The sequence below is a fragment of the Alosa alosa genome, chromosome 1, assembly GCF_017589495.1.
Source record: "Alosa alosa isolate M-15738 ecotype Scorff River chromosome 1, AALO_Geno_1.1, whole genome shotgun sequence".
In the NCBI taxonomy this organism is placed as follows: Eukaryota; Metazoa; Chordata; class Actinopteri; order Clupeiformes; family Clupeidae; genus Alosa; species Alosa alosa.
In genome coordinates, this window is record NC_063189.1 from 38,103,732 (window position 1) to 38,131,139 (window position 27,408).

Below are 27,408 nucleotides of genomic sequence, written 5' to 3' on the forward strand. Positions count from 1 at the left end.
AGATATCTAGGATTTATTTTATATTTGGCCTGTTATGAAATCATGTATTGAACAATTTAAGCACAGCTCAGTTTTAAGAAACTCAAATAGCATAGATGCATGCTTAGCATTTTGTGATCATTAAGGCCACTTTCACAAACTCTTAGTCAGTTGTCCTCTGATTTACCGATATCTAGGCGATATTTGTAACATTTATTTTGTATTTAGCCCATTATGAAATCATGTAGAATAATTTAAACACATTGCAAAACTTAAAGCCCAAATTTGGAGACATCCATGCATGTCGAAATTTGCTGCAAATTCAGAACTGGCTTACTCTGGAACGGCTAACTGTACAGGAGACTGCTTTACACCTTTCTGTTCGGTAAGGTCAGCTGTTTTTTCTGATATATGGTTTGTTATATGTTGAACGAAGGGTTCGTGAAGTATTCCACCGAGATGAATGGGTAGGGAGATGGGTGCAAAACCTTCAGTAGAATTATGATTAAATTGAAGTAAGAACATATTACTACTGACATTGGGTGGCATGTTCCTTTAAGTGGAATTTTCTCGCGAACCGTTCACCACAGCAATTAAAGGCTAACCTAGTTTAAAAGCTGAGAAAAATCTCTTTCATGTGATGTGATGGGCTACTTGTGATGTCTGTGTGATGAGTAGGCTAGTTTGCGAGTAGTTCAACTGAGAAGAATGGGTGAATTTGGATGCACTTTCTTTCTTGTCGTGCGCTGTCACTTTCTCTGCTGCCCCCAGAAGTAATTGAAACTATATTGTCCACTCAAGGCCAGAAAATAAACAGTGACATAATCGATTATGGCACGGTGCCGCATCGATGCTGAATCGTGCATGCCCCGCATTGCAATGCATCACCGAATCGATTATTGTTGACACCACTAATAATTTGACTAGATTTAGGAATATTAGGCTTATTTCTAGAAGGGCCTTTTTTGCAGATGGTCAGACATGGGGATCTCATTAGCATGTCATGATACATATGAAAAGGAGTGTTTAGTCAGATTTATTGCTTCAGTGTCAAAACGTGCAGAATGAAATCACATTTGCATTATTATCTAAATTTGTACGCTGAAAGTGTCTGTACCAGTGTAAGTTGTAAAAGTGCACCAGTTATTAAGTCAAAACTGTGAAAAATCATGATCAATATATTCCTTTTTGTGGGTGCTGCTAGTTTGCAGGCTGGTAGTCACTCAGCATTGCAACACGAGAGCATGCTCAAATGAAACATTGACACAACATGTATCAGTCATTCAAACAGTGTCAATTAAATTCATCTCTGTGATATTAGATGGGCTGCATAGCCCTACTCTCCTTATTATAAAAGTTTAATGATGCATTTGTGTACACAGCAGTGGACTCGTAGAAGAACGTTACTCCCAGAGCTGGGTGGGTCTATTGTAACGCCTGCCATTTCATCTTGGGCAGTTGAAGGTACAGTGGCTTTGAATTTTCCATTTCCAAGTAAATACAATTTCATGACAAGGAACTTGAGAGTAACTAACTTTTTTTTGTTGTAAACAGCAGAAGTGACTCATCACACAGAGGGAGGTGGTTCGGCCATGGAGACGGAAATGAGAGGTAAGAAGACTCACTTAATTTGTTCACATATGCATGCAAGTATATAATGTATTTTAACAACTAAAACTAACACCATCCATTTTTCCATAGCAATAAGGACAACCATTACCTGCATGGCACAGCGAATGGACGCATTTGAGGAGAAGATGGATGAGCTGCTCATGCTCTTAAGGAGCTCCCAGTCACCACCACCTCTGCTCCAATCGATGACATTTTGCTGTCGTCCTGCTCGACAGTCACTGAGCTGCAGGAGAGGAGGAACAAAATTCCCTCCCTCCAGGACGTGTACTCTGGGACCTAAGCGGGCAGAGAACATCACCAAAGACTCCACACATCCTGCACACACACTCTTTAACTTCCTCCCCTCTGGCAGGCGCTACAGATCCCTGCACACAAAAACAACCAGACACAAGAACAGCTCTTTTCCCACTGCCGTCACTCTCCTGAACTGCAGATAAGTGGGGTCATCCCCACTTTGACCATTCACCTGCACATTACATACTTTATCATTCCAATATGCGTCTTGCACACTACATTTGCACTATTACTTTGCACTCAACATCCCACTCTATGTGTACTGGTATTATGTCTTATTTGTATAGTTGTTTTGTATATTGTGTTGGTATCTGCCACAATGTATATTGTTGTCTCTATTGTACAGTATGTCTGTCTATTTGTTGAATGTATAGAGCACCTACCAAAGTCAAATACTTGGCTAACATGGAGTCTGATGTTTATATATTACATTTACCTTTTATATTTTTTTGTATTTTGATAATTTTATATTTTATATTAAAGTTATAAATCCCAATCAATTTTGCCTGTTCATTCATTCCTGCTAATATATAATAATGCATTCCTGCTCATGCAGTTTAAAGTAGTTTAAAGTAATATTAAAATTGGTATGCAAAGGTTGCAATGTTAGTGGAAGGTTCCCTAAAGGTTGCAACGGTTAGGGAACGTTAGGGGAAGGTCTCTAAAGGTTGCAACGGTTAGGGAACGTTAGGGGAAGGTTCTCTAAAGGTTGCAACGTTTAGATAACGTTAGGGGAAACCTACTCAAAAACTAACATTCAGGAAACGTTCGGGAACCAAAAACTAATGTTTCCGTAACCAAAAACTATAAATTGTTAGCTGGGTAAACCTCTGACTGATGAATCCATCAATTTCAGTTCATTACAGAATGATTGACTATCCACCATCCCTTGTCTTTTTTGTCTGTGTCCATCTTCTCTATCCAGTTCAGCTTCATGAACGTCCACCACAATGCAATCACTGGGCAATCACAATCACTTTAGCTACTTTGACTATGTAATACACGTTGTCTGAAGCGTATGGTTTTAGTGCATTTAGAGTGTGTCCAAGTCCACTTTTGCTAGTTTGACAGCTGAATGAATGATCAGAAGCCAGGCACATGGTTCAAAAGAGCTGTACTAACATTTTGTATTTAATCATGGGTGTATTTTGGGCAAAACCCAAACCCAGTGAAAGTACTTCTCATTCCCTTTAAAAGCCAGGGGCGCTTTAACCATGGCACATTGCTAGTATAATATGAACACATCTCTGCAGAAGGAATCTCTGCAGGATTCAAGCTAAGCTTGCTTTACTGAGACAAGTGTCTGTGTGACAAGAAGTGTATACATGCGTACAGTCTTGAGCATATCGAGCTAGTACAGGCAACAACAAAACAAAGGCTTCCATTTACTTATTACTTTCACAGTTCTGACTAACAAGGAGTTACAATCGAAAACATGAAGAGTAAAATAAAACTCACCCCAAAAACCCTTGAATGAGTAAATAAATCCAAAAGACATTCAGCCAACCATAATATCAGTCTTTGCATTGAGTTGCAAGGGTCTCGCTACTATAAGCCGATCATAAGTCAGATTTCTTGATAATGTGGACTCAAAATAACAGTGAAACACTTAGCCTTTTACTTTAGACCAGGATATTCTTTGTCAGTGGCAAAGTCATTTCCAGTGGCTTCAAAATAGCAATACAGTGTGCCTGACCACACCTCGTTTTTTCACAGACACACCCACAGGTGGCCATACACACACAGAGACTCATACACATGCACACACACTCACACAGACAAACCCACAGGTGGCCATACACTCACACAGACACATGCACACACACTCACACAGACACACCCACGGGTGCCCAAGTTGATGTCCGTGCATGCTGGATGGGAAGATGATAACTAGCAAACACACATTGTGTCCAGCCTGGTGGCATGATGCGCAGAGCATGAGATAGGGCCCAGTGTCCTACACACTGGAGGAGGATTGTGTCACTGGTCCATAAAAGTGCACATAGGGGAGGATGCCTGATGCTCTGTGACTCTTTTTGGTTTATAGTGTGTGTGTGTGTGTGTGTGTGTGTGTGTGTGAGAGAGAGAGAAAAAGAGAGAGAGAGAGAGAGAGAGAGAGATAGAGAGCCTCTGGCATCAGCAGAGTTCTCTAGAAAATGAAATTAGGGAAGCTCAACCAAACCACAGATGTGTCCTTTGGGCCTGAAGAGGGTCTTCCAGGGACCAGCTTAATTGGTGGAAACTCGACGACTCTACGACTCTGGCATGGGTAGTAGCGTTTGATGCATTCTTAATGCTGAACTCTATCTGAATCCGGATTGTTTCTCCTCTTGCTGACACATTTAACCCTAGAAAATTTCTCTGTCGTATTATTGTGGACACACCATTTTAATCACAAATGCTCATATTAGCTTAGCGTGATATTGCCATCTGATATTTCCGACTCCTCATTAATGACAGGCTTATGGAGCTGTATGAAAAATATCCCCTAATCCCTTTTCAAATCATGATAACTCTCCAAGAATAAGACCAGCCTCATAATTACCTCATAACTTACAAACTTCAGGGTTGAAAGTATTCTCATATATTAAATCGTGGCCTTCCCCTTGATATTTCTGTGAACAGAGATTAATAATGACATTAATAGAAAAGGGAAAGAAGGAGGAAGAGATGGTAAAACTGATTTTCAGAAGCCAAGTTAAATATATTTCTTTTTTTTGCTTAGGAATGTGTGGCTTGTTTGTCATATAGTGCCACAGTTGTTGAGTACTCTAAACTACACGGATGTTTCAGTCTTGGAGGAATGCCACAAGATAAACAAATGAAATGATGAGCTTGCGGGTAGTCATAGGAGAATGTGTCTGATCCAATGGCTTTCTCAGTTCACACACACACACCCCAATAGAACAGGGGGCTGTTTATTCTACCTGTCACCAAGAGGTGTCAAGTTTTCATGAGAATTAAAAGTTTCTTTGTCACAATTTCAACCCTCTAGTGGATGACAGCGCAGTTAAACATCCAAATGCCACATCAGACATGCCACACTCAGATACAAAATGCCACATTAGACATGCCATACTCAGATACCAAATGCCACACTCAAGACATGCCACAGTGAGACACCAAATGCCACACTCAAGACATGCCACACTGAGACAACAAATGCCACACTCAGACATGTTCATGATTAAGTCCAGAGTCAGGAATCCATCACCTTGGCTCTTTTAGATCTCATAATACACATGGCTCCATGCGACTGTTACTGATAACTACAGTTTATTTAATGACGATGACTTACTCCTGACAAGTATAGCAAAATCTGACAACAGAACGGATATTTGTTTTGGCACATTACTGTACTATACTGTAGAGGCTTACTTTTAGTATTACTGTTTGAAATAATCCAGTACAGTTAGATTTGTCCATTTCAGTTATCTTTGAACATAATTTCCCACATATCTATAAGGAAAGTGTCATAGGTGTGTGTGTGCGTGTGTGTGTGTGTGGTTTTATCTCACCAGTTTGAAGCTTTTCCTGATTTTCTTCAGAGAGATGATAACCGCCATGGGGCTCCAAACATTATCAATAGGATTCTCATCAGGATGCTCAGATTGTATCCCATCTCCAGGAGGATTGCAGCTAGTTTGTGTTAGGTTACTTTGTGTTCCATTTTACTCGGTGGACATGATGTTTTTGGGTTGTGTTTGAGTTGAGTGGAGAATATCCAGTCTTATCCAAGATTATATCTTAAAAAACAATATTGAACCTCTGCCTTTCCATTTTGATGCTATTATTATAACTAACTGGGTCTAATCAGATTGCTGGCCTATTGTTTATGTAACAAAGCCTAGTTCTGCAGCAACTGCAACCTTTCTTAAGTAACATGTGCTTCAGTTCTACCACTGTGCCAAAGATGTTGTTTACAATGACCTCCCTGTTTTGTGACTCTAATGCCAGCTTGCTGTCCAATTACCCTCTGCTGTCAGCTCGTGCCTCAAAGCAGATCTCATCCGAGTGTGGCTAGATCAAAGCACAAAACAAGCTCACAAAAGCACAGAACTTTTTTGTCTCTTTTTCATGTTTTGTTTGATGTCCTCCACATAGGTGTGGCTTTAAACCAAGACATTGATGAAGTTCTGTGAAGTTCGAACTGGAATCTTAAAGTCCAGACTGTGTGCAGTGCAACATCTTCTGAATGTTATTTTCCCTCTATTGATACTTGTTTAACCCCAGTGTTTAGCAATGGGCTTTAAAAAGCAATATTTTCCATGTCTTTGCATACCTCACCTGTCCAACTAAACACACAATGTATAAAGTCAGTGGCCTTTTTGATCAACATCAAATAGCCCTATTTATGCACCCAACAAAACTGCCCATTGCTGATCTGAAGTTAAAAGAAGATTGATCTGTTAATGATTTTCTTTGATCCTTGGCTTAGATTTACATTTATAGACTGAAATGGATTGTTTCTACCTGTGTCCCATTGTTAGATGGTATTACTTAGTTGGCATAAAAAGGCCTGAAGGAGGGACACACACACACAAGTTGAGGTGCTGGGGGGTTTATCAAATAAAAAGTAGCCACTAATCTCTATTTCTTTATTAACTGATGCTTCGGCACACAACCTTTATCAAGGTTTTCAGTTTCAGTTGGGACAAAAACAACGAAAAAAGTTGGCCTATTGAGCTAGCTAGGATGAGAGGGACCGTGAATAACAGATGTAAATAAACAGCATAGCTGAAGAAACAAGGGGGTTGATGGTGGAGTGACATCTTGGTGCATTTATTGTGCAAAACCTTTGTGCATTTATTGTGCATAGATGCATTTGCAGTTGTGGTTGTTCCTTTTTTGGCAATTTGTGACTGGTTACTGATTGCAAAAGACAGCGGATGGCCTGCACCATGTGAGTTCTCCAGAAAGACCTAACACCCATCTGCATCTTAGTTTTGTCATCTGTCATGTTCACGCAGACAAACCTCCTTGCACAATTACCTCCTGTCCCATCTGGTGTAAACATAGTTTGTTTTTTTGTGTGATAGTGTTCCCAGCTTCATCTCTGTACTTATCCTGTCACAGGAGCAAAATGGAGGACATTTGCACCTGTCATTTGTTACACAGTATGTTTTGATATAATACATTATATGACTGCTTCTATTGATTGATTGTATGTCAAAGTGGAATTTACATTACAATACACCTCTCATCTCCCTTGTTGTGGGCAGTAGGCCTTTTTAGTGCAAAATTAAAACTGAGAGTTACAGCCTTCAACCTGACCAGCCTTATTTGTTATGTTTACCATCACTGGTTTCCATGTTGGAAACTAGGCACGCTAAGATATAAAATAACCCAAATAACCAATAACCCAAATTGGGTTAACCTCAATATTACACAAACACAGCACTGGGTGGATATAATATAATAATGGCTATGTGTGGACACAGTGTCTTGCAAATTCTGTTGTCACGATACCAACATTATTGTTTCAATACTAAGTGAAGAATCTCAATTTCGATACTTTTGCAATTTTTTAAAATTTGATTTGGTTTGTGTGATTTGTGAGATCATTTACATCAGTGGCAATCATAGAATTTGATTGACCCTCCACACACACACACACACACAAAGTGATAGTTCTCATAGGTTTCTATGATCTGCAATAGTTAAACATATTTAGTAATTTGAATACATCACATTGATATTTAAAATATTAGGCTACACTTGTCTTTAATATCATCACATTTGTGGTGTGTAGGCTAAAAAAAACGAATTGAGTCTGTCACTTTAAGTAGCCTAGAAGGTGAACGCAATTAGCTTTCACTCTCACGGTTTTAGGCTAGTGAAAAATAGTTTTCGCAAGTGCAAGGATATGTGGATTCAATTCATCATGTTTGCAATGCCATTAGATAAAATAAATGTTCAAAAAACTAACAAGTCAAAGAAAATCTTTCTGGGATGAGATCACAGAAGAGATATCTGGTGCCTCACGATATGTTCATATAAGTATAATGCACCATAGTTTATCTTTTATTTCTTTGCATTGTGCAGGCTACATTCACAAATACATTACCCTACATAAACAGAATATAGGAACAGGAAAATGTCTCGGATCCATAGTTTATTGTGACAGCAAGATTGGCAGCCCAATTAACAGGCACCATTGAGAGCATCCTCTCCAGCTGTATCGCTGTGTGGGGCGGAAGCTGCACTGAATACAACAGGAAAGCCCTGCAGCGCATAGTGAACACAGCTGGAAGGATTATTGGTGCTTCACTCCCCTCCCTGAAGGACATTTACACCACCCACCTCACCCAAAAGGCGACCAAAATTGTGAGTGATGCAAGTCACCCCGCTCACAATCTGTTTGATCTACTGCCCTCTGGGAAGAGGTACAGAAGCCTGCGCTCCCGCACTACCAGACTCACAACAGCTTCATACACCAAGCTGTAAGGATGCTGAACTCTCTCCCTCCTCTACCCTCAGCTACATAACATCCTGGACATTAGACCCAAAATGGCCGCCTGCACTACTCCACTTGTACACTTTACAACTTGGTGTTGTTGTCCTGAAAACACAACACTTCTGCTGCTCTTACATAACTTGCACCACTATGCCACTTTCTTTCTTACTTAGGTCAAACAGAACTACCCAAGCCTTCTATTGGCCTGACTTTGCACTAGTATTTTATTGACTGTCTATGCACAATTTCAACCAAATTTTGCTGCTCTTATTTTTTCATTATTATATGTGCCCTCTTATTTACTTATTTACTTACTTTTTTGTTTACTTGAATGTTATGTTTGTCTGTGGACCTAAATTGGTAAAATATGTCTTGTCTTCACCGTGGGATAGTGAGAAACGTAATTTCAATCTCTTTGTATGTCTGGAACATGTGAAGAAATTGACAATAAAGTTGACTTTGACTTTGACTTTTGACTTTGAACAGTCAGTGATGGTGACTTCTATTCTGTGCTATAGCCTATGCCACTGTCCGTGCGGCACACCAACATGACTCCTAACTTTGGTTGAAAGATTACAGAAGCTAGGTTTAGCTGTGACAATATCCTGGGTAATATCCTAACAACTAATGTTATTTTACACAGTAAAATCCGCATTTGAAAGCCTGGTCGCCAGTAACCCTTTCCCCTCGTTTTTTTAGCCAATCAAATGACGATGTTTCTTGTACTGTCGTGCTGGCTGTTGGAATAAACAGCAGCACAAATAAGTTCGCTAAAATATTGGTGGGGACAATTTTGTCATCTTAAAATTTTGATTAGGACTAGTCCTTAGCGTCCCACCCTAAATCTACGCCCATGGTGTCTTGGGTTATTCAAAAGCTGAGTTATTTTATCAATGCCCCTTGCTCTCCAATCTCTAGACTACCACATGCAGACACATCACATGTTAATTTGCTCAGCCTATAGTATCAAACCATAGGGATTTCTATTGGCTGACACCGTGGACTTCATCCAATCACAGCGCTCTATTTTGTTAGAGAGTCTTAAGGCGGGCTTAACAGACGACAGTCCTGTGACGGTGAACAACAAGGAAGGTGGCTATGGCTAACGAAGAGCGGTTGTTTGAATCGGCGTTGGCGTCAACTTTGGAGGAGTTGGACTTGTGCTTTTCTTTGAAAGTTGAGCAACACAATGCACTTAAGTAATTCCTTTCGAAGAAGGATGTATTTGCCGTTTTGCCGACCGGATACGGATATGGTCGTAGCGCTGGCCTATTGCATGCCTAGGCAGTTTGAAAGACAATTCTCTGCCCGCCCCTTGGATTAAGCGAGGTAAATGGTTCGATTCCAGACTATACATTTCAATGATATAGGATGGCCCGCCAGGCTAGGAAATTCAACCAAGCAGTGGAATAATTTGTCGCTATGTGTACCTTAACATGGCATTGTGAGATCTGATTGTCAATCACAGTCTGGAGCGCACTTACGAGCACAAACTTCGATGAGAGGGTGCTCGGTGGTAGTGGGGGAGGGGGCATGAGAGTTGTAAACATTCAACATTTTGGCTAAGTCCCTTGAATTTGTCAGACTTGCCAACTGCAGCTTTAATTACCAAGCCAAAATAGTAGTAAAAGAGATAATGGAAAGAAAAGGAACTACGTGGTGAGTGCATGAAGTTGGGTTTGTCAAAAGATTCTTGAAGGTAGAGGGGGATGCCGCCGATCAGGTACCAAGTGGTAGCTCGTTCCACCATCGGGGACCTACGAATGATCATAGTCTTCATTGCCGTGCGTGTATGGGTGGCAGTGTCAGATGAAGTTTTTTGGAGGAACACAGCAGCCCTATAATCATGTCAGAGCATGACAGCTGCCACAGATATGACTCTTAAAGCAGCAGAAATCGCTTCAGATGCTTCTTATGTGAGCTAATTAGGGTAAGGCGACATCAGAGAGGTTGCATCCCAAAACGTCACTCATAACTTTGTTTCAATGTCTGATAAGGGGTGTTACAGGAGTAGCCTACTCCACATCATCTCCAGATGAATGGGTTTCCTTGAGGATCTGATAATGATATACACAGGCTGACGCTTCAATTAGAGTATTACCACTTTGAGTACCCGGGGATGATACTTTGTTTTCCTGTTTCACTGCCTTCACATCACATGCACATTTACAAGAGAACAATGCAATACAACATTCATCACTCCTAGTGAAGAAGTCCTTATGACATCAGTGTGTGTGTGTGTGTGTGTGTGTGTGTGTGTGTGTGTGTGTGTGTGTGTGTGTGTGTGTGTGTGTGTGTGTATGTGTGTGTGTGGTTATTATTAAACCTCAGTGCAAACACAAAATGTATTACAAACCATCCCTGAGGGGGTAAAATGGAACAATGGAATAATATAAAGACACATGAAACAAGCTAATTGTAATGGCATATCCCTTTTTTCCATAATGCTATGCTATTAGGTTCAATCATGTACATCATATATTTACATTTCAACAAGGGCTATATTTGCTTCTCTGGCCATATGAACAACTTTATTGTAATATTAGTCTCCTGTAATGCTCCTATCGTTATGTTTAGCGTGTATATCCTTGTATTTATTTTCTCTTAAAGGCAACAGCTCTCTCTGGCTCTCTGGCAGAATCGACACAGACACAGTATTACATTTGCATCCAAATGCACCAGCCATCCTTTGTGAGAGTCTGGCTCAGTTTTCAGTGTCCATTAGATCTGTGCTTGGTTACAGTTAGGAGATGATTATTTGACTGTCTGCTGAATGTGCCAAAACTGAATCTGATCACGTATGACTGTACTTACAAAGTATGTTTATAGAATATAATTATTCTAAAACTGGGGCACAGGAAAGTAGAAAACTACAGTATATTGTATGTATCTGGATTAGATTACACCTTCAAGATGGATGGGTTAATAAGGCCATTCCCATTCCTATGTCTCTTAGCATTTTTTAAATTAATGTATCGATCTTAACCAAACACACAATAACCTGATGGGAATATTTCACAGTACCTTCATGGAAGAGCACATTTGTCTGTGAGAGGAAATTGTTCATACAGTCTTATCCTACCTTATCCTACCTACCTTATCCTAAAGTTCAGAGGCCATTCTCAGGATAATAACATTACAACCATCCCAGTTCTCCCTTTTTCTTTCTGCTGATGAGCTCCCTCTAACTAGTTACGTGTGCTAGTCATGTATGATATGTTTGCACAAATGCCTGGGCACATAATGCTTTGTATGTACAGGAAATGAGCTGTTGGCAGCTTACGATAAAACGCTTATCTGTGCAGGATACGCAGGTCATGCTGAGAAAGAGAAGGAGAGATTAGAATGTAATACCTCTACAATTCACCTGTAAAGTGCTTCTGTAATGGCTGGAACTTTTCTCCAATTATCGCTGAGGTGACAGCTCTACTGTTGGTGGCACTACAGCGTGGTGGCTGCGGAGGGTGAGAGACTGTCAGGTAATAACAGGCTAACACATGATCACACGCCATAGCGCTGCTCGACAGGGGCTCCCCATCCTTCCTGTTAGAATAACACATGGGGGACCATAGAGAGCATGTGTCTGCAGATGAGTTATCTGGAGAACACGCATCAAACACAGACCGATACTGACGAAGTGTTGAGTAGAAGACCTGTTCACATTAATGACCGTTTTATTCAGTTTGTGAGAGTGAACAAAAACGTGTGTGTGTGTGTGTGTGTGTGTGTGCGCGTGCGCGTATGCATGTGTGTACAGGAGCACTAGGATGATTATTACATGCATACCATAGTGCAAATTTGAAATGTATTACAAACTTCTCTTCAAACATTCATTGTAATTATAATGCACTAACTACAGCATTATAAATGATTTTAAATCATTGGTCACAAGCATTATTGTGGCTTTGACCAGCATTCATAGAACTAAGTGTGTATGACTATGCATGTAGGGTAGAGATAGTTTGTGTGTGTGTGTGTGTGTGTTGGATTTGCCTCTCTCTCACACTTCACACACCTATCAGATTTAATTAAAGTATAGCAGTGTGTGGTCGCTTCATCTCGTTGATGGTGGGTGTGGATGTTGCTGAAGGATAGAATTCCATTTGTTCAGCACTCAGTAGAGAGCCAAACCAGTCTGTTTGATGAAGACTTTACTTTAGACAAGGAGGTTATTGCAGGGCCGTGACATTTATCGATCTATGCTTCTGCAGATGTTTTGTTTGAGGTGTACCGCTTTCCTCCATTGCAGTGTATTCGTTGTTTGTATTGTTGTTAAAGGCAGAGAAACAGGTGGATGCAGGCTAAATGAAGTGTTAAAACATATGACTTCATAAACACCTTACTAATCATGAACACCTCACTAATAACGTATTAATTGAGATGTTGTGGTGTTAATAGCTGCTCTAACGCCCTCCATATTTAAAAGACAACATTTGTGTATTGTTTAACCAGGAGTGTGTTTCTAGAAAAGCTAGAACCACCGTGGTATGACACAACTGTCCCTAAACCAACAAGCTATTTATGACTGCATCTAGAAAGAGTTGTTGTTCAGTCAAAAACTAGCAAGTTCCATCGTTCAAAACACCGTCCTGTGTCAATGACGTCATGGTATTGAGAGTTGAGAGTTAGTCCTACACATTTACTAAAGTATCTATAGAGCTACATCGTACATGTAGTAATTGTTGAGAATGAACAACTAACTTATATTGAATGTAAGAAAATGTTTCTGTTATGTCCTGACACTTTCTTAGTTACATCCTTTGTTCAAGCACACATGCAAATGACTGGATGTTGTAGCCCCAGTTGTGTCTTACCACTGTCACAATCTCTGTTCCACCCCTGCACTGAGGAATGAATGCAAATTTAAAAAGTTATGGTAAGTGAAATATTCAGTTGGAGGGTATTTGTAAAGGGTCAATTTTGTCAAACTAATGCAATTAAAATGTTACACAACGGCAAATGTCCATGAACACCGCTTCAACGACTCCTCTCTGAGTTGTCATTCCAACCACCAAACCTTTCGGCCATATTTCCAAACATTTTAAAATAATGTTGACTTTAACGTCATGGAATTTTAAAAAAGAACTTACCACTAGACTAAAAAGGGCCACTGACACAGGTGTTGAGAGTATCATAGATGTCCTTTTCAAAGCATTACTGCTTATTTACACACGGAATGTATATTGTACATCAAAACTGTAATACATTTTGACATACATCCTTGGCATTATGACACACAAGGGAGATGTGAGGTTCTTTGACCCTGTGTGACTGTGTGTATGTATATGCATGTGTGTGTGTGTGTGTGTACTGTATGTATGTGTGTGTGTGTGTGTGTATGTGTGTCTGTGTCCGGTCACATAAATCACTGTTCCCATAGGTCCAGGATTCTGGGACAAGGGTTTGCAGTCGCTCGGTTGTTGTTGGTCACAATGCATATCAAAATGACACTATTACCATACACAAACATGCCTTTAAAATGCTAGATTAAAAATGCACAAATCTGCATGACGGTAAAACAAAATACTACTTTACACACACTAATATTGCAATCTCTGCTGAGCAAGAGAAATAGAGATGTAGGGGCAGGTGAGAGGGAGGCAAGGAAGACATGGTTGGCTGGTATGAGTGAAAGAGAGGTCTGTGAGCTGAAGGGTGCAGTGGAATGTGTGACAGCTCTCCGTATGGGAGAGAGCAGAGGTCTGGCCCTGGCTGACGTTTCTCCTCCATTAGATCAGTGAGAGAGTCTTTACCTGCGGGCGCTCCCCGAGGACCTCACCTGGCCCCTAGTGCCCTCCCAAAGATGCCATCACTGTCCGCCTGATCACTCAAGCTGAACACACTCGAACAATGGCTGCCACACACACATACACACACACACTATTACTTTATTACTTATTTTTATTACTATATTATTTTTTTTGCACTTTAGTGAATGCAATTTTTCAGCTCTGTGTGAGTTTCTCTCCATGCAATAATAAATGCAATAATGTTTGTTTTGCTATATTTGGTCTTAAGTCTAGATTTAAAACTGGCTACAGTTGGGGCATTTTTGATGTCATCCGAAAGTTGGTTCCAGAGCTGAGCCGCATAGCAGCTAAAAGCTGCTTCACCATGTTTAGTTCTAACTGTAGGTTTTACTAGCAGGTTTTTCACCTGGGACCTGAGAGGACGAGAAGGTGTGTACTGCTGAAGCATGTCTGATTTATCCATTTACTGATTTATAAACAAGCAATAGTGCTTTAAATTCAATTCTGTGACTTACTGTACTGGAAGCCAGTGCAGGGACATAAGAGTTTTAAATCTACACTTAAGACCTGTCCTCAGATGCTTTCAAGTTACAAATTCCGAATCTGCCTTGAAAATTATTCTACCTTGTCTTTTATTACTTTTATTACTTATTTTATTACTTTGCCTTTTTTTGGTTATTAATTATTCTTTATTTTTAAATTATTTTACCTTGTGTGTTTTATGTTTTCTTTTTATTATGATCTTAACCTTTTGAACTATTCTTTAACTATATTGCCCTTCTATGCTTTTATGTGTTATTACTGTTGACCTATGTGTATGAAATGTGCTAGGCCTATATAAATAAACCTGACTTGACTTATTTAGTAGTAATATCAGTTATTAGTAGGGCTGTCAAGGTATAAAAACAAAATCAAATTAATTACATACTCTGTGATTAATCACATGCATCCATTTTTGCTATGAACGCATTTTAAAAATATTTCAATTCAAATTATGGCAGATGATTGAATCTATGAAAAGCCAAACCAACATTATAGACTTTAAAGCAATCGGTTTCAGGTATTTTTGGTGACTCTAGACCTCCCCCTGTAGTCGTGATATATTTATATTTTACTTTGCCGTTGTAAATAGCCTACTTCTCATTACTTGTTCCCTCTGTACACAATGAAACTGTACACAACAGGCAAAAATTATCTCCAGAGAGCTAGCCTATATCTTCTGATAAAGTAATGTTTCATGATTCTCACAAGATGTTTTTTTAGCATGGTAAAAGTTTCCACACACTGTTGACATGTGCAGTACCCTAACACCGGATTTAGTAAAGTAGTAAGTTTGTTGGTTAGTTAGTTAGTAGTCGGACATATGTAGCCTATAGTATAGTAAACAATAAGTTTGCAAAGTTAACGTTGACAAAGCTGGTGGCTAGCGTTATTTATTATCATCAAGGGGTGTGCTAACTCGTACCTTCCGGTTTGCTTGCGTTTGCTTGCATAACTTCAGACTTGACAAACTCCTATGGTATGGAAATTCCTTACTGCAGAAATCACAGAGAACATGCTCCTGTCAACAGTTCCATCTGGGTTTTTTTTTGTGAAAAAGTGAAAACTTTTTTTTATGATAAAGATGAATGGCTGCTGTTTCTGTGATATATTTGAATGTCAAAGACAGGATCTCATAACTCAGAGCCAAAGAAGTGTCATTTTAGTGGGTTTGTAACTCGCCGACCCATAGAATAACTTTAACAGATGAACAAATATAGCGCGGGATGTGTGTGGGGGGCGGGCATAGTTTGATCAGTCTAGATAGAATCCTGTGTTGCTCTGTGCATTGCTGTGCAGTAGACAAAACAGACCTACAGTATGACGACAGACGGTTACGCAGAACCTGATGTGAGTCAGTCAGTCTGTGAGTCAGTCTCCATGAGCCACTGAGATGACGATCCCAGTGGTAGCTGAGCACAGAGGCTTCCACAGACAAAAGCATTAGTACCTGCTGACCACCCCCTTGCTCACCCCCTCCCTCGCCATGCTGGGCTCTCCCGAGTTCCGTGTGCTGTTGGTGGAGACGTCCTGGCGCCTCCTCATGTCTAATTCAGGGCAGATCCACGGCCGCCAGAGTTTAATCCAGTTCACCCAGCTAGGACCGCAGCAGTAAGGGAACGCGGGCGCTGTATTTTTTATGCTGAAATATTAATGTCAGAAGATAAGTTATATGTTTTAGGAGGGGCGATTAAAGCTCATAAAATGCAACGTTATATATTTTTCAGTAGCACTCAAAGTCAGTTTGGTCTAGTAAGGTCATCTGGAGTGGTAGTGCGATGCGGCGCTGCCCGAGGCAGGGTGGGGCATGGTGGGGGGCCTGCTGCGTGTGCCCGGGCATGGAGCGGCTCTCTGGCCCCCAACACACTCCCCTCTCACACTGGGCTCCAGTCTGGTTCCTAGTATGAAGGAAGTTGTAGGTGGGTAGTTCCTTGTAAGGCTGTGTATACACACATTTGAAAATGGTTGGGAAAGCAAATGGAGGCATGCACGTAATGTTAAATAAAATGTTTATCACGCTGAGTAAATATGCTAGTGTTCACACGCTAGTGTTTCTTTACAGAGAAATGTGATAGGATTGCTTCCTTGTCAGTGTTGTCTTTCACCTTAATTAGATTTATTTTCCTGCCTGTGACGAGTCCATGGTGTCCTCATCAGCTTCGCCTGCTCGTCTCCACCTCTAACTGTTAAATTGTTAGGACATCACCCTGATGCATTGTGGGTTAGAGAGCAGGGCGTAGGGTTGTTGGTGGCAGCAACAGACCTGAGTGCTTGTCTTTTGGTTTTGTTATTTCCTTTTTTTCTTTATTTAGCACCTCTACATTCACTCAATGCTTCCATACATTCACCTACAAAACTGACTACTGACATATCCAGTCTTTTGCAATTGTTTTGTCTATTATGTTAACGCTCTAAATAAATGTATGTACTATTAACTTATCTGCAGTGTGGTGTGTGCCCTTTGGTTTTGTCTGTCCTTGTGAGCCAGGACACCATACTGCCTCATGTAGGCTCCCTTATTTTCCACCCTCTCTGAGCAGCAGCTCTTTCTCTGCAACAATTACCGTTCCAGTTACAGGCATGGGACCCATCACACTGTCTTGATGAAAATTATGTCAAAACTAAACATTTCTCTGCACAAATAAGCCCAATTTACATGCAAATGAAAGATGCTAACTCTACAACCTTTTCCTAGCATGGTTAGACTATACTGTAGGTGGAATTTCACATGATATAGCTTCATGAGCTAGCTTATGAGCTGGTAATTACTGTATATCTGCCCAGCATTATTAAAGAACATTTATTTTTAGAATAGGTCTTGACTTGGCAAATGGAGTTTCTGACATTGCTGATGTAAGCCCTTAATGCTTGGTATATGTGATGTTATTATTGCAAGTAGGAGCATGAACCTTTCTGTCAGTTGAATTAAGTGCAAGTGAATTAAGTGTTCATTGTATGTATTGAAAATTGACAAAAGGGGATATTCCTACATTGCTTTAATGAATTGAATGGTTAAAATTATGCAATAGATGTTAAAAGACTATTTTAGAACACTTGTGTATTTTTCTCCCGTGTTCACACTGGAGTTTCCAGTAAATCGAACTTTTGAAAACCTTATCTTTAGGATATGATTTGCTGTGATTAATATTACAGGAATGTCATAATTCTAAATGCCACATGTCCTTGAGAGAAAAAGACAAGTTATTTTGCTCATGCACATATTTCCTCAGTGTGCTCTCTTACCATGGTTGCGTGTAGAGACCTTTAGTGTAGCAACAATGGCGGCAGTGAGGTTGCTTCCGTGGCAGGGGGAGTAAGGTGCTGGGAATCGAGTGAGCTGGAAGTGGGGTCAATGGTGCACTTCCAAACTGGATTTGGCTCTCGAGTCTGCCGAATTTCTTAAGGGCTCTCATGGGGCACCCTTCCTGTGACCAAGTGTTGCCTAGGGGCTAACTGTAAGCACGCGCGGCCGGTAATTAACACCGCTGGAGGCACTCCGACTGGAGGCTGCCAGAGCGCTGTAATCCGCTAGCCCCCAAACTGCTCCTTAGTGGCAAACGCCGCCTTGCTACCACTGCCTCCCTGGGAGTACGGGAGACGGAGAGATGTGCCCAGATGTCCACGCTCACTGGTCATGGCTCCCTCTTTAATTAGACCGCGGGGCCTGTCTGATTTGTGTGAGAAGAGTCCTGTTTTTGCATATGAGGGGAGGAGGGGGTGAATGTGTGTGTGTGTGTGTGTGTGGGGGGGGGTTAAGGCCTGTGCTCGGAGTGCTGAATAAATGTTTTTCACCAGCAGCAATAGTCACGGTGGATGCTCTCTCCTGAATGCAGCCTTTCTTAAAAATTGTATGGGTGTCCCAAGCCTGTTCAACTTCCAAGAAACATTTTCATTGCACAGTGTGATGTCCAGCTTTTAAAGCTGTCTGAAAAATCAGAGTGCTCTCAAAGGTGGACCTCAAAGGCCATGCTGAAAGATGAATGCAATCATCACAATGACAAATATTGTACATCGATGAGCATCCACTTTCTAAATGCTGGGGCTTTTTGTAGTGTTAGGATTTTAAAACATTAAATGTAAAAAACGAAAGGGAGAGGTTAAAGTTTTTTTTAAAGTATATATTTTTTGGGGGGCTTTTTATGCCTTTAATGAAAGGACAGTGGAGAGTGACAGGAAGTGAATGGGACAGAGAGCAGGGGTGGGATCCCAAAAGGACCACAGGGCGGGAATCGAACCCGGGTCGCCGGGATATGGTGCAGGTGCCCCAGCCAGTTGCGCCACAGCTGGGGCCCTATTTATAGTCTTTATACAATGCAACCATACTGTCATCATTTTTTCCAAGCATTTAAAAAATAGGTTCTGTTCTATTCACTTACTTTGCAGTGTTTCCTTGAAAATGATTTCTCGTTTTGCACGAAACCCTGAGTGATGACTTTCATATTGTATCATCATAACAGAAAGAGATGTTAGTTCTGTGATGAAACAAGATAAAAATAAAATGAGACTAAAAATGTCTAGAGGAACTTCTGTGTAGCAAGTTTGGTATTAAATATGCAGGACCATATTCTAAATTCCTTTTGCTCGAGATGGCACTGCTACAAAGAGAAGAGAGAGCAGAGGCCTCAAGCTCATGCAAGTGTGCCCCCCACACACACACACATCAGCCTGAAGACCTGTACTGACTAATCATGTCAAAATCCAACATGGAGGTAAAATAGCTTCGTTCAGAGATCCAACTCCAATGCAAGTAATACTAACTATAAAATGTCCTGCAACGCTAGTAACACTAACTACTATATCAAATATTATGCTAGCAATATCAACAGCACACTTCAGATACATTCAACAATGAGAGAACAAAGACACTATTTTTAAGTTCAAGTTGAGGGGTTTATTAGAGAATTGTGAATATAAAGGTATGCAGGATTCTAATCTCTGAGCAAACCACAAAACTAGTCAAACCTGTCCATATATCTAAATGTAGTACGCTCACGATGTCCCACCAGGTTTCAATATTAGTTAGTGATACAGGAGAATGTTTAAATAAATGTTTATTTTTTAAAATGGTAAAACTAGAGTTTATTGGAGCATCATATGGATATTAGGAACAAGGAAAAAAGAAAATACTTTAAACATAAGTTATTCCTATTACTACTGGTCGTATTCCAACCAAAATATTACGATAAGAAGAAATGTATCAGCCCCTCTTTTTTGTTTTTAGGTTGATTGATATCCTCAACAGCTATGGCTGATACTACCATACCATATATTAATATTTTCATTCATATAATTGCAACATGGCCTGTCAGCAGTAATACCAGTGAAGATAAACACCACAGTAACTGAGTTTGATATAATTCAAGCCAAACTGTAAACTGTACTCTCCTCAAGGGGTTTTTGAAGAAGCTTCTGAGTAGACCTCAGTGTGTCCCTTTTGGGTAGCTGTGCAAGGCAATATAGCCGGCCCATCCTCATTTGGCATAAATATGGCTACGAGTGGACCTTGCTGCACCGTAGCCCAGCGCGAAAACAAAAACGAAAACCAGTGGCCATTACCAAAACAACAAAACGGAAAAAAGGGCTTGGATCCTTTTTGTTGTTGTTGTTATTGAGGGGGTCAGGAGAGGAAAGAGCTCACGTTTTCTTCCACTTTTCCTTGCAACGAGGCCATTTTAGAACGAGTCCATGGCCTTGAACTCACTGAGGGCCTGCACAGGCGAGATGTGCTTCTTCTGGGATCCTCGTCGCACGCGAGTCTGGCACTCCTCCGGCTTCTCCCTCTTCACCAGGGGCTTCTTCTCGGGGGCCTTCATACGCCAAGAGACCACGGGCGAGTTGACGGCCGCTGTGCCGTACACCTTCTGGTACTTGGTGGAGGCCACGTAGGAAGCCTTGACCGTCAGGACCACAGCGTTCATCAGGTTCTTGGCGGCCTGGATGAGAGACGTAGCGCTGTCCAGCTGCACAGGAGAGAAACGTTGAACACATAAAGAATCACCATCAGCAAACAAGCTTCAAACAAAACACACGGTTAACACTCAATCCAATCCCTGTCTGCGTAGAGTTAACGATATTGTATCAATAAATATGTGTTAGTCACCTGGAATTTCACAAAAATATCATTTCTACAATGCTCTGATTACTGGCAAAATGTACTTAATAGCAGTAGATTTACTTGGAATGAATATACATTTTTAATCCAATGGGGTCTGCATATGTGAAGAATGAATTTCCTTTCCCTAAATCCATTTGAGAGTGATAGCACAGCAACAGCAGTGGCTGGGGCTGAATTCCCAGAGAGTGCAACTACTAATAAAATATATGCTGCGCTCTTAAAGTGCTGCTATTTGTTTTGAACGTGTGAATCTGCTAAATGTAAATATAAATGTAAATGAAGTTACACGGCAGAAACTCATCTACAATGCAAAACAGTACACATCCTTCTTCCCTCCCTCCAGGGATGCTGTTTTGGAGTTCTGACACACGGCCCTCTAAGCCTGATTTGTCTGATGTGTAATTTGTATGCATATACAGAAACAGTTATGGTGTGTCTGGAGCGTGTGACTGATGAGAACGCTAAAGCACTAAAAATGAGAATGCTAAAACAGGGCCAATAATAAATGAGAGACATGGCAAATCCACAGGCCTCTTTCATTCAGCAGTTAAATCTGCTGTTCAAGATGACCCTGAATGGCTACAGGGATGAAGTTAGGGAAAGGCGACTTTAGTGTCACAGAATGTAGAAGTTCTCTCTAAACCAGAACAGCCTCTGTGTGCAGGATACGTTGAGGTAGATGGCAATTAACACTCTCTGGATATGTATTATATATATATATATATATATATATATATATATATATATATATATATATATATATATATATATATATATAGCCTATACATGGTACAATGGTACACTACTTGTATATGACTAATGATAGAAATTCAGCCAGGATACAGAGTAGTGCCACTAATTAGACTTCTGCCATTTGAGCCAATCAGCTACTTACAGATTCACTGCGAGCTTATTTAAATTCTGCACAGCGAGATAGATACTTGCAGCTGTCTCTACAGCAGCAGCAGTTAAAGCAGAACTAGTCTGACAAAACCAAGCCTACTACCATATCATTTACATAAACAAAGTTGATAAACATATTGAGAGTTTCCTTTCTGAGAAGTAACAGTGAGATGAACCCACCCCTGAGACGATGAGCTCTCCTCCCAGGTTCTGCACCTCAGCCTTGACCTTGCTGCAGATGTTCAGCTGGTGGCAGTAGAGAGCAATTCTCTGCAGGTAAGCCAGCAGGTCCTGTTTGCATGCCGAGTCTGGGCACTAGAAAAAAGACCACAGCAGAATAATGGACAAACTTGAACAAAGCAGAGCACTTTTCTTTTCTGTCTTTTTTTTTCAAGTCTTCATTTTTTTTTTTTTTTGCATAGCCACAGTGCTGCTCTTATCGTCTGACAAGTAACAGCCACACATGTGACAGTCTTTGTCAGGTGATGAAAATATTTGTGTTTCTATTTTTGTGTTTCTAAATACACCACATTTAGATAGTGTAAGTGCAGGTCGTTCTTTATGGTCTAACACTCCTCCACACAGAGGCAGTGACAACAAGGCAAAGCACAGGTGCACGCCACGGCAGTCTCACGTTCACAGGGACTGCCCACAGGCCTCGGTTCATCAGTGCTTTCGGCAGAGTGTCTGTGTTATAGAGAGAGAGACTCAGACAGCTTTCATAATGCCAGTGGCTGCAGTGGACAACTACAGAAGTTGCAAGTGGAATTTAACAAGGTCACCAGTCTGGACACAACACTACATCACAGACTACTGATGTTAGTGTATACCAAAGGCCCCCAAAAATGTTTTCCTCTGAGAGCTACCTTGACGGAAGGAACATGTCTGAGAGCTAGCATTGCTTTACAGGCTGTTCGTAGTAGCATGTACAAAACAGTTGCATTTTAAGGCTCCTTTCAACTAATTTACCTTCCCTGTTTGTAAACTGTGACTTTGATTTGAAAGGAATTTTAACAGGTTTACCAAGTGACTGTGATTTCCTTAAACTTCTTGGAGAGTTACTCAGAAACAGGTGGGGAGCTTCTGATAGCTCTCACAAGCTACCTGTTGGAGACCTGTTGTACCTGGTACACTTACTCTAGCCCACAAAACAATCCTTAGAGCCTCCACAAGTCATGGACTACATGAGGTACAGAGCTCTATACTCTAGTCTGTAACGGCTTACGCTTGGATCCGCTTTAATCTAGAAAAACATGTTAATTGTCCCAGCAGAATAGGGCATACTGCCCTACACGTGATGTCAAACACAAATGGATTATAACACACCAAAGTCAACTGATCAGCTAAATCAAACGTGACAGCTTTCCCTTTGCGCTTTTCATGAAAAAAAAAAAAAGCATAGCACTTCATGAATGCTGATTTGCCACCAATGTGTCAACAAGAAACCCAACAAACTTAAATGAACTTGTCACACACCAGCGGCCTGAGTGAAGGAACAGCTTCAGTCAATAACTGTGAGCCACCTGTTCAATTCAGTAGCCTGCCACCAATTTGCAATGTGACAGATTCGGTTATGAGTAAATAGTGACATGTTGGCTTTCAAAAAAAAGAAAGAAGTCTTCACTTCCTTTCTGTGTACTGTACATGCATCAGTGCGCTCCGTATTCACAGTATGTACTGTCTACCGTCTACTGCATACTGCCTACTGCATACTGCAGTGTTCAATAAATTATATAAAGGTAAACACAATCTTTATGATACCTGAATGTACAGATAAAGAGCAAGCGAATGGCAATACACTTTACACCCACACACAAGCATGCATGCACACACTGTGGCGGATACTGGCAGGTCCTAGACCCTGCCCTGTTTGGGTGTGCCTGTGCTCTCTCTACTGTTCTCTCTCTCTATTCCTGTTGCGCAGGTGTTGGTGTTCAGGTGTGCCTGATTGGCAGGACTATAAATCTCCTGCATCCACAACAGTCAGCCCCGGCTTCCTCCTCCTGGCATTTGGCTTTCGTTGTCCTTCGTTTGTTAAACCCCTAGACTGATTCTGCATGACACCTTTTGGTTTTCTTCCATTATACTGACTTGCACTACACCATGTTATTAGATAAATAGATAGATAGATAGATAGATAGATAGATAGATAGATAGATAGATACTTTATTGATCCCCAGGGGAAATGCAAGGTTTCAGTAGCATACAGACAATACACACTATTATTTCTCTGTTAAATTTACCTTTAATTAATAAATTATCTTGATTATTATGGAATCAGCGCGTGGCCTCCCCATTCATGTTTCATGCATCGAGCCGACATGTCACAACACACACACACACACACACACACACACACACACACACACACACACACACACACACACACAGAGACAGACAGACAGACAGACAGACAGACACACACACACACAGACACACAGACAGATAGACACACACACATACACACACACATACACACCTCTCTGTCTCTTCCCTCTTCCCTGATTGATCACATGTTAAAAAACCCTGTCTGTCAGCACATTTGGAACAGGGCTCATCTCATAATGAATGCAACACCCCCATAGAGCTAATTATATTAAAGACAACACCTCTTTGATCCCTCTCTCTGGGCCACTCCACTGGGAGCGGAGCGAAAGCTGCCTCGTAAGGAAGTCTGTCACAACACAACCTGTGTGCTACTCTGGCAAAGTCAGACTTCGGATCAAATTAAAAATGTTTTTGTCAGATTGCTTTTATACATTTCCATGAGAGAGACTGAAAGAGAGACTGCAAAATCATGGGGGTCATGGCAAGTATAAAAGCTTTCACAGGGTTAAAGATATACAACATCTACTGTATACAACACCTTCATGTCTTTTAAGTGTAGGCAAAATAGCTATACTGACACACCTGTGCAGTTTAGATGAAGGCATCAATGCAATTCTCTACAAGCCCCAGCATGCCATTTTTAACACACCTGGTCAGCCACCGCACGGGCCAGCTTGTCCATCCTGGAGCCAGCCTCGGCGATCTTCTTGGCAGCATTAATAACATCTGAGGAGTTCTTCAGTGGCCCTTTGCCTCTGATGAGAGGGAGATATATACAGAAATTGAACTATAGGTTCTTACAAGAAATATTGTGGCTCTAGTAGTTCCTGTGTGTGTGTGTGTGTGTGTGTGTGTGTGTGTGTGTGTGTGTGTGTGTGTGTGTGTGTGTGTGTGTGTGTTAAATAACTGGATATTGATGTGTGTGTGTGTGTGTGTGTATGTTTATGTTTGTGTGTGTGTGTGTGTGTGTGTGTGTGTGTGTGTGTGTGTGTGTGTGTGTGTGTGTGTGTGTGTGTGTGTGTTCGTGTTGTGTGTTGTGTGTGTGTGTGTGTGTGTGTGTGTGTGTGTGTGTGTGTGTGTGTGTATCCATGCATGCGTGTCCAGTGTTTAAATATATATGGAGTTCTTCAGTGGCCCTTTGCCTCTGATGAGAGGGAGATATATACAGAAATTGAACTATAGGTTCTTACAAGAAATATTGTGGCTCTAGTAGTTCCTGTGTGTGTGTGTGTGTGTGTGTGTGTGTGTGTGTTCGTGTGTGTGTGTGTGTGTGTGTGTGTGTGTGTGTGTATCCATGCATGCGTGTCCAGTGTTTAAATATATATGCAGTGGTAGTCTTTGAAAAAAAGAGACATTGTTAAAGCATCTGAAACTGAATTTTACCTCCGATTTCCCTTCAATCTAGCACTGCAGACAACGGCGTTTCTGAGCCTTGTGAGTATGTGACCTGGGCGCGAAAACAGCGATGGATGCTAAGCGCTCGCTCAGACAAACAGGACCACCAAAGCCGAGAGGTAGAATGCCAGGCACACACTGGCTAAGCGTGAAATCGGGGGAGCAGATGGCGGAGCTGTGCGGGGCTGTCGACAACACGGCGCAATTCAAATAGAGAGGGCAAACACCACAGGATGAGGTTCAACCCCACTCTGGGCAAGAGCTACAGGACAATGCTACAGTAGGCTGACCATCTCTCCTCCACCTTTGAGAATATGGAGAAAATGGACATGCTGCCGGCCAGTGAACATAAAACAGCAGGGAAAAGAAAAACTGCTGTACTCCATAGAGATGACTAGGGAGAGGAAAGGCTAAAACACTTACGGTAACTCACATAGCTAAGAGGCAACACGTTTTGAGCACCAACTGGTCTTCACCAACGCATTGAAAACATATTTTCTGGACTGTGTGGGTGGGTGTGCGTTTGCGTGTGCATGTCATGTGGATGTGTGGATGTGTGCATGTGTATAAGTGTATGTGTGAGTGTGTATACAGTATGTATGTGTGTGTGTTTTAGACTAGATTAGATTAGATTCAACTTTATTGTCATTGTGCAGAGTGCAAGTACAAAGACAACCAAATGCAGTGTGTGTGTGAGAGTGTGTGTGTGTGTGTGTGTGTGTGTGTTTTGTGTGTGTGTATGTGTGTGTGTGTATGTGTTTTGTAATCACATGTGGATATCAAGGGGGCCGTGTACCTGGTGAAGTCGGTCATCTCCATCATGATCATGCACATCTGCTTGGCCAGCACGATGATGTCGTTACCGTTGTCGTCCCACTTGGCCACCTCGGCGTCCAGCTTGCTCTTCTCCTGCCTGAAGCTCTCCACCTGCTCGGCGATCTTGGCCTTCTCCTCCTGGGGCAGCTGCGCCATGATGGCCTGAGGAGTCACGGTCAGTCAGAGGAGCAGAAGAAGAGGGGAGAACATTACGTAAGAGAACGCCTGGACATCTGTGCAGGGCACGCTGAATGCTGCATGAGGTGCCAGCGGCTAATGGATGTGAGGAGCCGACCACTGGTCAGGTGTTTTGTTGACATTATCACAGCTCTGAATTGCCGCCGAGTTAAGGTATGAAGCTATGAAGCTGGGATTTAAAGAGCGCTAGACCTGCACAAACACCCCTGACATCATTTTCTCTCACTCTCTCTCTCTCTCTCTCACACAAACACACACACACACACACTCACTCTTTCCCTTTTTTTTCATGTGCGTCGGAATAAATTCAGTCTCCATAGTGATTCTGTGCAGGTCGAAAAAGGTATTAATCTTCCAGAAGGTCACAGACACAGCAGAGGCGCAATATTATTTGTGAGATAAATGTATAATTGCTTCACTTCCACCACCAGTGAATGAATAATGCATTTGTTCAACATTACGTGCAGGGAGGAGAGAGGCAGAAACCACTCAGGTACTTCTACATTGTAGACAATCTGCTGGATTGGGGAGAGGGTGAGCTCTGAATCCTGCCCTAGCTTAGATTTACACCAAAGCAACTACAAAATGGCCACAAAAAAAGGTTATGTAAAACATTTTGGTAACAGTACAATGTGTTTCAACTACTTTGAATTATTGGCTGCTTTTCACTGTTCTTTGAGAACAGTTAAGACAAAGAACAAAACCCATCTTTGTGCATATAAGTGTCCTCTACTTGCACACGTGGGTCGGAAGCGAAGCCATGAGGGGGTTAGGTGTTCTGCATTTACATACATCGTGAATGGGAGCGAAGTCACGGTGGAGACTCTCATTACTGCAAGGTTGTCGTAGCACTAAGTGGGCGCGTAATCCTAGCACCGCCGCTCGCTAACCGGCAGCCCCCCGTATGCTAATGCCGAGAAGAGCGCGATCCTACGTGCTCTGCTGTCACCCCTCTCGGTGTGCTCTCGCTGTCACAGGCTTTTAACCCCGTCATTATGGGG

At 41.5% G+C, this 27,408-nt stretch overlaps 1 protein-coding gene across 2 annotated transcripts in view; it reads right to left on the reverse strand.

Annotated features, from left to right (window-relative positions):
- Nucleotides 1-19,520: 19,520 nt before the first annotated feature.
- Nucleotides 19,521-27,408, reverse strand: part of ctnna2 (catenin (cadherin-associated protein), alpha 2) — a 404,887-nt gene continuing 396,999 nt past the window's right edge. For both annotated transcript variants that reach the window (XM_048246926.1, XM_048246933.1), the window contains 4 exons: nt 26,190-26,371; nt 24,648-24,753; nt 21,851-21,985; nt 19,521-20,612 (listed from right to left, as the gene is read on the reverse strand). In XM_048246926.1, coding sequence (XP_048102883.1) covers nt 20,325-20,612; nt 21,851-21,985; nt 24,648-24,753; nt 26,190-26,371 — 711 coding nt within the window. In that variant the 3' untranslated portion in view covers nt 19,521-20,324. The remainder of the gene's footprint in view (nt 20,613-21,850; nt 21,986-24,647; nt 24,754-26,189; nt 26,372-27,408) is intronic.